Source organism: Bubalus bubalis, chromosome 8 (genome assembly GCF_019923935.1).
Source record: "Bubalus bubalis isolate 160015118507 breed Murrah chromosome 8, NDDB_SH_1, whole genome shotgun sequence".
NCBI classification, from domain to species: Eukaryota; Metazoa; Chordata; class Mammalia; order Artiodactyla; family Bovidae; genus Bubalus; species Bubalus bubalis.
This window is the reverse complement of record NC_059164.1, coordinates 57123206-57135698: the sequence shown is the minus strand read 5'-3', so window position 1 is coordinate 57135698 and position 12493 is coordinate 57123206. Positions and strand designations below refer to the sequence as shown.

Here is a 12493-nt window from a genome sequence, read left to right as displayed (position 1 = left end):
CAATCACATCTGTGATGTAAATATTCTTCCCTTTGGCCATGGCATTATAAACCATTTTTAGAGAATTTAGAATGAAACTTAGAATTCATTACTTTAATCACCTTTATCTTATTTTTTTAATATTTAGTTTTCTTCTGATTATAAAGATAATAAAAACTTGCTGTAGACCTTTTACAATATAGTGAAGTGCAAAGGTATAAATAAGAATTGACTATAATCATAACTCCCGGCTCAATTAACATAACATTGCAATCCATTTTTCAGTTTCATGTACTCACTTAAAATAATATCATGGATGTGCTGTCATTAAATTCTTCACAGATACAGATTTTTAACGACTGCATAATATTTTATCCTATCGATAAAACATACTTAAATTGTATTCCTATTTTAGGTTGCTGAAGATGTTCTTTAAAAATTTTTTATATATATATATATATATATATTCAAAAATACATCACTGTTTCTAGTGAACATCCTCAACAATCTGAAATAGAAGTGCATTAAATAAATTATATGTGCTGTGGTCCATGGGGTCACAAAGAGTCGGACACGACTGAGCAACTGAACTGAACTGATGCTCATTATATTAAATATCTATTTAAGATGTATGGATGTGAGAGTTGGACTATGAAGAAAGCTGAGTGCCGAATAATTGATGCTTTTGAACTGTGGTGTTGGAGAAGACTCTTGAGAGTCCCTTGGACTGCAAGGAGATCCAGCCAGTCCATCCTAAAGGAAATGAGTCCTGGGTGTTCATTGGAAGGACTGATGTTGAAACTGAAACTCCAGTACTTTGGCCACCTGATGCGAAGAGCTGACTCATTTGAAAAGACCCTGATGCTGGGAAAGATTGAGGGCAGGAGGAGAAGGGGATCACAGGGGATGGGATGGTTGGATGGCATCACCGACTCAATGGACATGAGTTTGGGTAAACTCCGGGAATTGGTGATGGACAGGGAGGCCTGGTGTGCTGAGATTCATGGGGTCGCAAAGAGTCAGACACGACTGAGCAACTGAACTGAACTGAAATGAAAGATGAATTCAGAGGAGAGGAAATTCTTCCTTTTATATTTGTGAGGAAATATAGACCATATAGGTTATGTGATTGATGAGGTCCAAAACTAAAGTTATCTGATTTTCTGTTTTACTATACCTATGTTTGTAAAGGAGTCTACTGGATTCTCTCCATAACATCATCCTCTACAAGTTAAAAGTGCAAATTTCGGATCTCATTCTGTTGTAATGCATTCTATTACTATAACAAGTTTGCTATCTTTAATTTTATAACCCATTACTCATCTTTCATCCATAAAAGTATTTAATTCCCTCTTGAGCCTACATACAGTGGCAATAAACCAAATCAGAAAAGAAAATTCAAATATTAAAAAATAAATAGGAAATTTTAGAACAAATGAGGGAAAAATAGAGTCAGACATTCTTTTCTTCTTCTTTTCTAGATTACAACCAAAAATTTACTTGAATATGGAAAAAGTCAACTCCAATGTGATTACCCATAGGCAACAATTTAAAATAAACTGAAGAGATTCTATGATAAAGTATAATTACAGTTCAAAAAGTTAAAGCATGTTAAACATAGTTGGCTACAATTCTGAAGTTATTTGAGAGGGAAACGAAGGATAAAGGCTTCAGTCAATTTCTACAAAGTCAAGATAAGCATCCTAGAGACAATTCTGGCTAATTTTAGATAGGGAGCTTACTTCCAGGAAAAGTGCATTCCCTGTTCCAAAGGGGAGAAATAGATCAACAATCCAGAAAGCCTGAAACTTTCTGACCTTCCACACTCTCCAGTATTACTGATGGATAAGTCAAAAATTTCAACTGAGAATTATTGGAAAAATATAACAGCTTTCAAGTCCATATGCATTTTAAGATTCAAGATTATTTTGCTTTTTTTAGAATTGTAAAACTTTAGTTGTTATTTTTTAGAAGTATAAAAATATTAAAATAATTAAAACATTCAGATAACCATTAATTAGTCAAAAATGTAATACGAAATGTCTGTACTCAAACATCAGAGTTTAGCTTTAAATAAAAATGGTAGGCCTTTAATTCGCTTTTTTTCCCCTTTATTCTTTTAAGCTCATTTGGGAGCATCATTACTAATCACTATTCCTAGTCATAAATGCTATTGGAACGTAAATATGAAATCTACTGTAAGGGTAAAAATATATGTACTAAAAGTCATAAATACAATAAGTTAGTATTTGATGTGACAAATGTTTTCTTTCATTCTAATACAGGTTCTTCATCTAATTTTGACAAATAAAAACAATACAGATTAAGTGAATGGAAATTTATAGTTTACTCCAACTTGTGAACCAAAGGCCATTCTGCATCTATATATTTATATCCATTATAAAAAGAAGAAAATCACTAAATTTCAAAGTGGTTCTATGTCTCTGACTCATATTACTGGTTCAAGTTGTAAATTCAAGTATATTTACTTTAAAAACTTGATGTAAATCAATGGCATTAAGGTCCTACACAGAATATATTTGTCAATGTTTTGCATATTGTAGTTTCTTATTGTAATAAACCCAATGAGACTGCCCTTCATACGTCTCTCACTTTTTCTTTCTCTCTTTTTTTAAGCATATAAGTGACAGAAGATATTTTCATTGCTGATATGTTTTCAACATACATAGGTCTACTTAAAGTTCAATGGTTCACAGTACTACTATGAAGTACACAGCAGGAAAGAGAACCCAGAAAGAACTACACAATAGATATGATCCTGAGGTTGGAATTGCAATTCCCAGTATTCTGGCTATCAACTCTATTAATAATTTTTCTCTCCCAAATAAGAAAGTTTCTGGAATACAAGTAACTGACAATAATACTAATTATATAGATAAGATTGCATTGGCTTCATTTGGTAATAAAGAAAAAGCAACTCAATTTCAAGCTTTAGTACTTATTAAATTAGTAATTATTTACCCCATATGTGCAAAGGATAAGAGAACAATATTTTTAACACTTCATTTCAGAGTCACTTACCCTCACAATTAAAACCCAAACTAAAACTTACATTTTAAGGTGGATTTAGCCATCATGGTACACTTAATAGATTTAATTTTATTGATGAAAAAGAAATAAAACTGCTTTTAGGTGATTTATTTTCACTTTCAAGTTGCTACTACGTTTCTTCATGACAGTCACTTTTACTACACTCTTCAAGGGATCCTCTACAACAATTCCAATCTGTTCACTTCATTTCTGATACACCTTACAACAATTAAATTTTATTTCTTTAATAATTACTATGCAAAAGCAAGAAAGACCTTAGGCATTTTCATTAGTATCACTGCAGCTAGAAAAAGAAGTAGATGTTGTCTCCTAAAGTTCCTTTCCACTTCACACATAAACACTTATCCAGCCCCAGGCCTCTTGTACTTTTAGTCAAAGATGAGTAAAGTGAGTGCTCCCGCAGCGATGGTAATAGTGGTTCCTCACAACAGGTGAAGAAAAAGGTTTTGTATAGACCACCAACCATTTCGTTTTAGACAAAAGGATGTGAATAATACTTTTGCATACCTATGTAACTAACGGAGCTCAATATTATCTTTTACATACATACAAGTAAGGACATGTCTAGATATAGGAAAATCTAATAGGTTGAAGATCTAGGATTTTAAAGAGACAGAGGTGACTAGATAACAGAACAACAACATTTTTAACACTTCATTTCAGAGACACTTACTCTCTCAATTAAAACCCAAACTAAAGTTTACATTTTAATGTGGACTTGGCCAACATGATACATTTAACAGATTTAATCTTATTAATAAAAGAGAAATAATGCAGTTTCCATTAACTAAAATATTCTTTATACAATGAGTTATTACAGGGATTCATAAATACAGCACTTCTGTATGCATTCAAAACTGAAAAAAATTGTAAAGCATGAATTTAGTCACATATTTTATGGAATATAAACATGGTATAAGAACATGAGCATTTCTGTTATAAATTAAAAGCTGAAAGATGTTACTTAACCAATATGATTTCCATTATAAATGCCTTTTAAACTACTGACTTATTTCTGTCAAACACTAATTGAAAACATAAGGTACAAAAACATATATGTGAGAAAAAAACAAACATTTCTATTGAGATCATAGCAGGCTGAAAGCATCACTTGCCTGAGTTGTCTAATATGTATGTCTCACTCGCGCACACACACCTACACACCCACTGACAGCTTAAGTTATCCATATGATATTTAAAAGGAAATTTTCAAACATAAAGTGTTCCACTATAACATTCGTGGACAAGTCTTGACCGGGTTATCTGAGCAACGTCTGTGATGTACTTGTGTTCCTATATTTGAAATCCAATCATATCAGTAATAAGATGACTTACCGGCCCAAATGAATTACTGTCAAAACTATGTCCATGATGATCACCTTCAACCCAGATGTGACCACGGGGGACTTTGACATAGCGGTTTTTGTGTCCCATAGTTCTAGAAATTAAAAAAAAAATAATAACTATTGAGAAAAGATCAGAAAAGAGCTCAAATAGGGAAGCATACAAACTCAGGAAGGACAAAACTGCTATTATAAAGATGCAATGGATTATTATAGGTTAAGTGTAAGGCTACTGTAGAATTTTATTTTTAAATAAGATGTGGTTCACTTTTCACTTTCATGCATTGGAGAAGAAAATGGCAACCCACTCTAGTACTCTTTTTTTTTTTTTTTTTTTGCCTTTATTTATTTTATTTTATTTTTAAACCTGAAACACTGTATTAGTTTTGCCAAACATCAAAACGAATCCGCCACAGGTATACATACTCTTGCCAGAAGAATCCCAGGGATGGCAGAGCCTGGTGGGCTGCCATCTATGGGGTCGCACAGAGTCGGACACGACTGAAGCAACTTAGCAGCAGCAGCAGCAGCAGGACCCTGTAAACCTACCCACAGTATTTTGTTTTCATATTTTTGTAGGTAGAATTTTGTGCTTTAACAAGATACATTAGCACAAGAAAATGGTTTGCTACTTAATTCATAATATCCTGTATTTTTTTTTATAAAACCCAATAAGCCCCAACAAAATACAGATCTATTTCATTTCTGACATTTGCTTTTACCTCATTGGTCATCTCGGCCAGCTGCAGTCTTCACTTTTTTAGTCAAATAAATGTCCCAAACCAAATGACAGAATTTTCATAACCTCTTAATGCTTTAAAATTCAGAATATTTAAGAAAGAAACCTAGATAATCTCTTCAAAGACGAACTAACAATGTCAACCGAAAATTTTTGATTAGTGCCATTTGATTTTATAAATCATTCTTGAAAATGAGAAACTTTTTAACAATTTTGAAGACAGTATTTGGAGAGCAATGATCAATGATGTACACTTAATGGGATATTCTATCTTCTGAAATCTGCTGCTGCTGCTGCTAAGTCGCTTCAGTCGTGTCTGACTCTGTGCGACCCCATAGACGTCAGCCCACGAGGCTCCCCCGTCCCTGGGATTCTCCAGGCAAGAACACTGGAGTGGGTTGCCATTTCCTTCTTCAATGCATGAAAGTGAAAAGTGAAAGTGAAGTTGCTCAGTCATGTCCAACTCTTAGCGACTCCATGGACTGCAGCCTACCAGGCTCCTCCGTCCATGGGATTTTCCAGGCAAGAGTAATGGAGTGGGGTGCCATTGCCTTCTCCGTCTGAAATCTGACAAGAAAAGAAGTAAGGAAAGGGTCTCTCATACTGTGTTGGTAGCAATGTAAAATGATATAAATTTTTTTCCTATTTTGCCATTTGGGGTAGACTTTTGTCAAATTTATTAATAAACTAAAATGTATGTTCTTTTAATCTAGTTATTTACTGTTAGAAATACATTCCAAGGAAATAATGAGAAAAACTAACAAATATTTATTACCAGATATGCTCAACATCAGCCTTTTACAGCAATAAAAAAGTATCTTTTTAAATAATCAATAAGGGATTGGTCACATAAATTATAATTTAACTAAATAAAAGGGATGAAATTAGATTAAATATTATCCTAAGCCTATAATAATTCTTTTTCAGAGACTAATTTTTTTCTTCTTTTATTCCCAAAGAATTCCAGAAAATATCTAGCTTAAAGAAACTTTGCAGTAAATGATAGTTGAATGAATAAATGTCACTCCCAAGTCTATAGACTTAACCCCAGAGTCTGAGCTTTACACATAGTTCATGGAGGTGGAGTCTCAATCAGACCATTTTTGCTAGTAAGTTGTATATGTGCAGAAGAATACATTAGAAAGGAGAACTATAGATAAATTGGTGCTATAGAAATTGAAACTATTCATTATCTAGAATGGTTTTTAATTATCAAGATAATTTCAGTGTTGAACTACTTTGCTTTAGATCAGTAAATCATTCATGCAAGGAAGCAATGTTGTGGCCACTAGAAGCCCACAGTAAGTAAATGACTGCTATTTAGTTTTAATTGCTACTGGAAGAAGAGTTTCAGCTTTTTAAAGAAAAGCAAAACCAAGTTGAATATATCTTACTGTCATATAAATGCTCTTCAATTAAAATCAGTCAATTAGTTCTTGACATCACTGCTGCTTTTATTATGAAACTCCTTCTAAGAACTACTATCCCAACATCAAGTGTTAATGATGCGGAAAAGACCCTTTTACTTACTTGTTGGCAAAGCACATTCTCCTGATAAGTCCAAATATTGGTTTACCTTATTAAACCGACTATTTTGGATAAGGACTTAGAAAGGAAACAATTACCCATTTTGTCTACTTAAATAATCATTCAAGCAGAATTATAAAATAAAACTAGTCATCTCTGCAATTATAGGGTAGGCTTTAAGTCAAGCATATTGTTCTGGAAACCGAATCTGATATAAAACTTAGACTCAGTTTCAATGTCATATAAACCAAGAGGTTAAGATATTTATGATAGAAAATCAGAGTATCATAAAATTGCCAGTGATAGTTGCACATTTTCTTGCATTGACTATCTTATTTAAAAATTTTAAATACATGCAAAAGAATGCATGGTACAAAGCGCTCAACAAACATTTGTTAAATGAATGACCAAAGGAATGTATAATTGAAGAATGAAAAATACTGTCACAAAGATTGAATAATATAGTATAAAGTGCATAGAGTCTTGAAATAGACTAAACCAGTTTTAAACTGGATGCTATTAATATTACTCACAAGTAATCCTGTGCAAGTTACTCAGTTTCTACCTTTATTTGTCCACTTTTAAAATGGGACAGATTAGACACACCCTAACTTAGAACGAAAGTTATGACCAACCTAGATAGCATATTACAAAGCAGATATATTACTTTGCCAACAAAGGTCCGTCTAGTCAAGGCTATGGTTTTTCCAGTAGTCATGTATGGATGTGAGAGTTGGACTGTGAAGAAAGCTGAGCACCGAAGAATTGATGCTTTTGAGTCATTTTGGAGAAGACTCTTCAGAGTCCCTTGGACTGCAAAGAGGTCCAACGAGTCCATCCTAAAGGAGATCAGTCCTGGGCGTTCATTGGAAGGACTGATGCTAAAGCTGAAACTCCAGTACTTTGGCCACCTCATGCAAAGAGTTGACTCATTGGAAAAGACCCTGATGCTGGGAGGGACTGGGGGCAAGAGGAGACGGGGACGACAGAGGATGAGATGGCTGGATGGCATCACCGACTCGATGGACATGAGTTTGAGTGAACTCCAGGAGTTGGTGATGGACAGGGAGGCCTGGCATGCTGCGATTCATGGGGTCACAAAGAGTCGGACACGACTGAGCGACTGAACTGAACTGAACTGAACGGGGTTGAGGGCAGGGGAAGAGGGTATCAGAGGATGAGATGGCTGGACGGCATCACTGATTCAACATGAACTTGGACAAACTCAGGGAGATGGTGAGGGACAGCGAAGCCTGGCATGCTGCAGTTCATGGTATCACAAAGAGTCAGACACGATTGGGTGACTGAACAACAACAACAGTGGGGTTGAGAGAAGGCTTAAGTAGTTAGATGACAATATAACAGAGAGGCTGCTATAGAGTACAGTCTCTGCAGACAGCCTATCTTGGAGTTGATGTCTGACTTAACATTTTAAAGTTTATGTAACCTTGGGCAAGTCGATAAAGGTCTTAACTGTCAGTTACCATATTTGCAGAATGGGGCAAATAATAGCACCTAACTCAAAAAACTGTTCTATGGACAAAAGTGGCATGTAGTAGACACTTGATAAATGGATTCACTTAGAGTTGAGACTTTCTAAGTAAAGCACTCAATGTATTTCTAATGTATAGTAAGAACTCAGTAAGCTTAGTAAGCGGTAGTTATTATTGCTATCATCTTCTTTGTCCACTATTTTCTTTCATTTTATAATTTAGAATGTGTTCAGTTTCTACTGCCTATTAGCATCAGTCTTTTAAAATTACCTGAGCTATGCTTCAATAATTCCTTTTCCCTACATTTGCACTGGTCTTGTAGACTATTTTTAATGGTACAGTGAATCTTATTTTTTCTTTTATTCTTATACCCTTCTGGGACATTCTAAAACTTATATGTGAAAACACAATATATATGCTTGTGCATATTCAAACACACAGAGAGTAGTAGGTGAAAGCACAATCTACCTATTTATGCTTTTACTTACTAACCTCTTGCATATTTGAATGTTGCTATGCTAACAGAGAATGGTTTACCTAGACTCTAGACAAGGTGTGAAAGAACTCTGAGCTATAGAACCCTGCTGAAATTCATCCCATGTACATAGTGTATATTTTTTCCCCTCAGGTTTCAATCTAACTTTTAAAAAAATAACCCAAAGTGGCTTTGAAAAATATGATGTTAAAATATTGAGCTGGTTCTCTTTAGGACTGCCAAAGAAATATAATACTCCTAATAGAATATCTCTAGAGAAGGAATTTTAAATAGCTTTGTGCTCCTGAATTCACATAAAAGAAAGACAAGATAATCTTTAAGGTGATTTAACAGTTAAGTGAGGTGTCAGCCTACAAGGTTGTATGTATATATGGGTTGCAAATAATTTTGGTTTTGACAGACAAAAATGAATTCTGTATGGTATTCTAACTATCTATCTACAAAAAGGCATTTTTTTGTACTAGTTTTACCAAGACAAGTTACCTAGGTCTTATAAATGGAATGTAGAATGATTGCTTCCAATTTGATTTGACCTTGAAAACCATGTTTTTTTGTCTCTGAATATTTTGAGTCATCAGTTGAACACAAAATTGTCTATGTAACCCCTGATGTCACAAGAAGGAAACAGATTCATATTTAAAGCATCTCATAAGCACACACACACATATATCCTTAATTTAGGTAAGCACTATTAATAAATCATGATTATTTAAGGTATTTTTAATTATTTATTTTTCAAAGAATTCTGTTAATTTATTTTCATTGTGCAAAGCAGATTCTGCCCTGAAAGCGTTCACTGGACACTCCCAGGATCCTAGACCCCTGAGTTTTCATTGTCAAGAAGGGATTAGGAGTACAGAGTTCAGGACTGTGTAAGATCAAGAGCTAGAACCAGATCACTTTTATCATCATTAATAGACTGGACTAGAAAAAAAGATACCTATCATCAGGAAAGGAAATTGAAAAGAACATTGCCTATCTAAGGCAAGGGGTCCCCACACTCCAGGATCTAATGCCTGATAATCTGAGGTGGAAGAAAAGTAACAACAATAGAAATAAAATGCTCAATAAATATAATGCACTTGAGTCATCCTGAAACCAACCCTGCTCCCAGTCCATGGAAAAACTGTCTTCCATGAAACGGGTCCCTGGTGTCAAAAAGGTTGGGGGCTGATGATCTAGGGTGATTTCTGGAAGGGAAAAGATTCTCCCTTGAGAATCCACATACCACTCTCAAGGTGTGATGGGGTTAAGATTCACATTGTTTGTGGTTTAGAACAGTTAAGAATTAATTTTAATTGACTCCAAGAATCTGGCAGAAGGAACTATAAATCTTTTCAGGGATAATCTGTCAATTCAGAGTTTGAGTTTTCAAGTTTTCTATAAATAAGTTCCTACCAATAGGCACTTACTATCCAAAGACAGAACTCACAAGGAAGTAGCCAGCATTAATGAGTAAGAAAGTGTGTCAGTCATACAGTCGTGTCCAACCCCATGGACTGTAGCCCTCCAGCTTCCTCTGTCCATGGAATTCTCCAGGCAAGAATAATACAGTAGGTAGGCTTTCCTTTCTCCAGGAGATCTTCCTGACCCAGGGATTGGATAACTATAAATGAAAGAAAGAAGAACCGGCATATCTGTCTAAAAGATTGCTTAGACTTTAGCATGGAGAGATAAGGAAATGAAAAGTAGGAGAGATGGAGAATGTGGGAGGGGGGTTCGGGATGGGGAACACGTGTATACTTATGGTGGATTCATGCTGATTATGGCAAAACCAATACAGTATTGTAAAGTAATTAACCTCCAATTAAAATAAATAAATTTATATTAAAAAAAAAAGAATATGTAATGTCAGTGTAATTAGAGTCCCAAAGGAAGAGAATAAAAAAGGAACAAGGAAGAGGTAACATTTGAGAGATAGTAACAGAATTTTCTACAACTGATAGAAGCATGACTTACAGCTTCTGTAATCAAAGTAAATCACAAGTAAGATAAATAAATAGAAAGAAATCACACTGTGATATACTGTAATAAAACTGCAGAACACTAAGGAACTCCTCTTCCCTAAAAATTTTATAAGAGCTGCCAGAAAAAAAGAAAAGATTACTTTCAAAGGAATAATGACCTGCCAACAGAGTTTCCTTGTTAAGATAGAAACAAGATTCAGCAATTTTAAGTATAAAATTCAATGAGTTTTCAAAATCTACCCAAGCACATAATCACCAGACCAATATATGAAACACCTGAATCACCCAAAAATGTTTCCTCATGCCCTTTCCCAAGCAAATCTGCCTCCATCTCCATCCTTGGCTCCCAGTTGAGCTTTCTGTCACTATGTTGTTCAGTTACTCAGTTGTGTCCAACTCTTTACAATCCCATGGACTGCAGCACACCAGGCTTCCCTGTTCTTCACCATCTCCTGGAGCTTGCTCAAACTCATGGCCATTGAGTCAGTGATGCCATACAACCATTTCATCCTGTCGTCCCCTTTCTAGAATTGTATATAAATGGAATCATTCCATATGCATTCCTTTATATGCATTCCTTTATTTGTTTTTGAATGTAGTCTATTTGCTTTTGAGGTTAATCCATGTTGCTGCATATATTAGTCATTTGTTACTTGTTTCTTAATACTATACTATTATAGAGATATGTCAATAACACAATTAGTTTATCAATCGTTCATGGACACCTGGGTTGCTTCCAGTTTTTGGCTATTATCAATAAAGCAGCAATGAACATAAAAATATTTGCATGGATACATGTTTTCATTTCTCCTGGGTAAATATCTACAAGTGAAATAGCTGAGTCATATAGTAACTGAATGTTTAACCTTACAGCAAATTTGTCAAACTGACTTTCAAAGGAGCTGTACCAATAGTATGTGAGTTCCAGTTGTTCCACAAACACTTATGATGTTGTTATTCAGTCACTAAGTTGTGTCCTACTCTGCAACTCCATGGACTGTAGAACACAAGACTTCCATCTCCTTCATGATCTCCTGGAGTTTGCTTAAATTCATGTCCATTAAGTTGGTGATGCTATCTAACCATCTTATCCTCTGTCACCTCCTTCTTCTCCTGTGCTCAATCTTTCCCACTATCAGGGTCTTTCCAATGAGTCAGATTTTTGCGTTGGGTGGCTAAAGTATTGGAGCTCAGTTCAACCAGAATACTCGGGGTTGATTTCCTTTAGGATTGACTGGTTTGATCTCCCTGCAGTCCAAGGGACTCTCAAGACTCTTCTCTAGCACCCCAGTTCGAAAGCATCAATTTTTTGGTGCTCAGTCTTCTTTATGGTCCAACTCTCACATCTGTCCATGACTATTGGAAAAATCATAACTTTAAACATAGGGATCTCTGTTGAGAAAATGATTTCTCTGCTTTTTGATTATGTTGTCTATGTTTGTCATAGCTTTCCTTCCAAAGAGCAAGAGTTTTTTAATTTCATAGCTGCAGTCACCATCCACAGTGATTTTGGAGCCCATGAAAAGGAAATCTGTTACTGCTTCCACCTTTTCTACTTTTATTTGCCATGAAACCAGATGCCATGATCCTAGTTTTTTCAATGTTGAATTTTAAGCCAGCTTTTTCACTTTCCTCTTTCAGTCTCATCAAGAGGCTCTTTAGTTTCTCTTTACTTTTTGTCATTAGACTGGTATCATCTGCATACCTGAGTTGTTGATATTTCTCACCACACACTAACACTTGGTAAATAACATTCTTTTAACTTTCGGTGGCTATGGTTTAGTTGTTAAGTCACGTTCCAGGGACTGTAGCTTGCCAGGCTCCTTAGTCCATGGGATTTCCTAAGCTAGAATACTGGAGTGGGTTGCCATTTCCTT

At 35.0% G+C, this 12493-nt stretch overlaps 1 protein-coding gene across 6 annotated transcripts in view; it reads right to left on the bottom strand.

Annotated features, from left to right (window-relative positions):
• Positions 1-12493, bottom strand: part of IMMP2L (inner mitochondrial membrane peptidase subunit 2) — a 965664-nt gene that overhangs the window by 227229 nt on the left and 725942 nt on the right. For 4 of the 6 annotated variants that reach the window (XM_044947172.2, XM_044947171.2, XM_025292029.3 and 1 more), the window contains one exon: positions 4387-4489. In XM_044947172.2, coding sequence (XP_044803107.2) covers positions 4387-4489 — 103 coding nt within the window. Of the gene's footprint in view, positions 1-2019; positions 3909-4380; positions 4490-12493 lie in introns of those variants that run through there. The other 2 variants (XM_044947175.2, XM_044947176.2) reach the window with 2 other exon arrangements.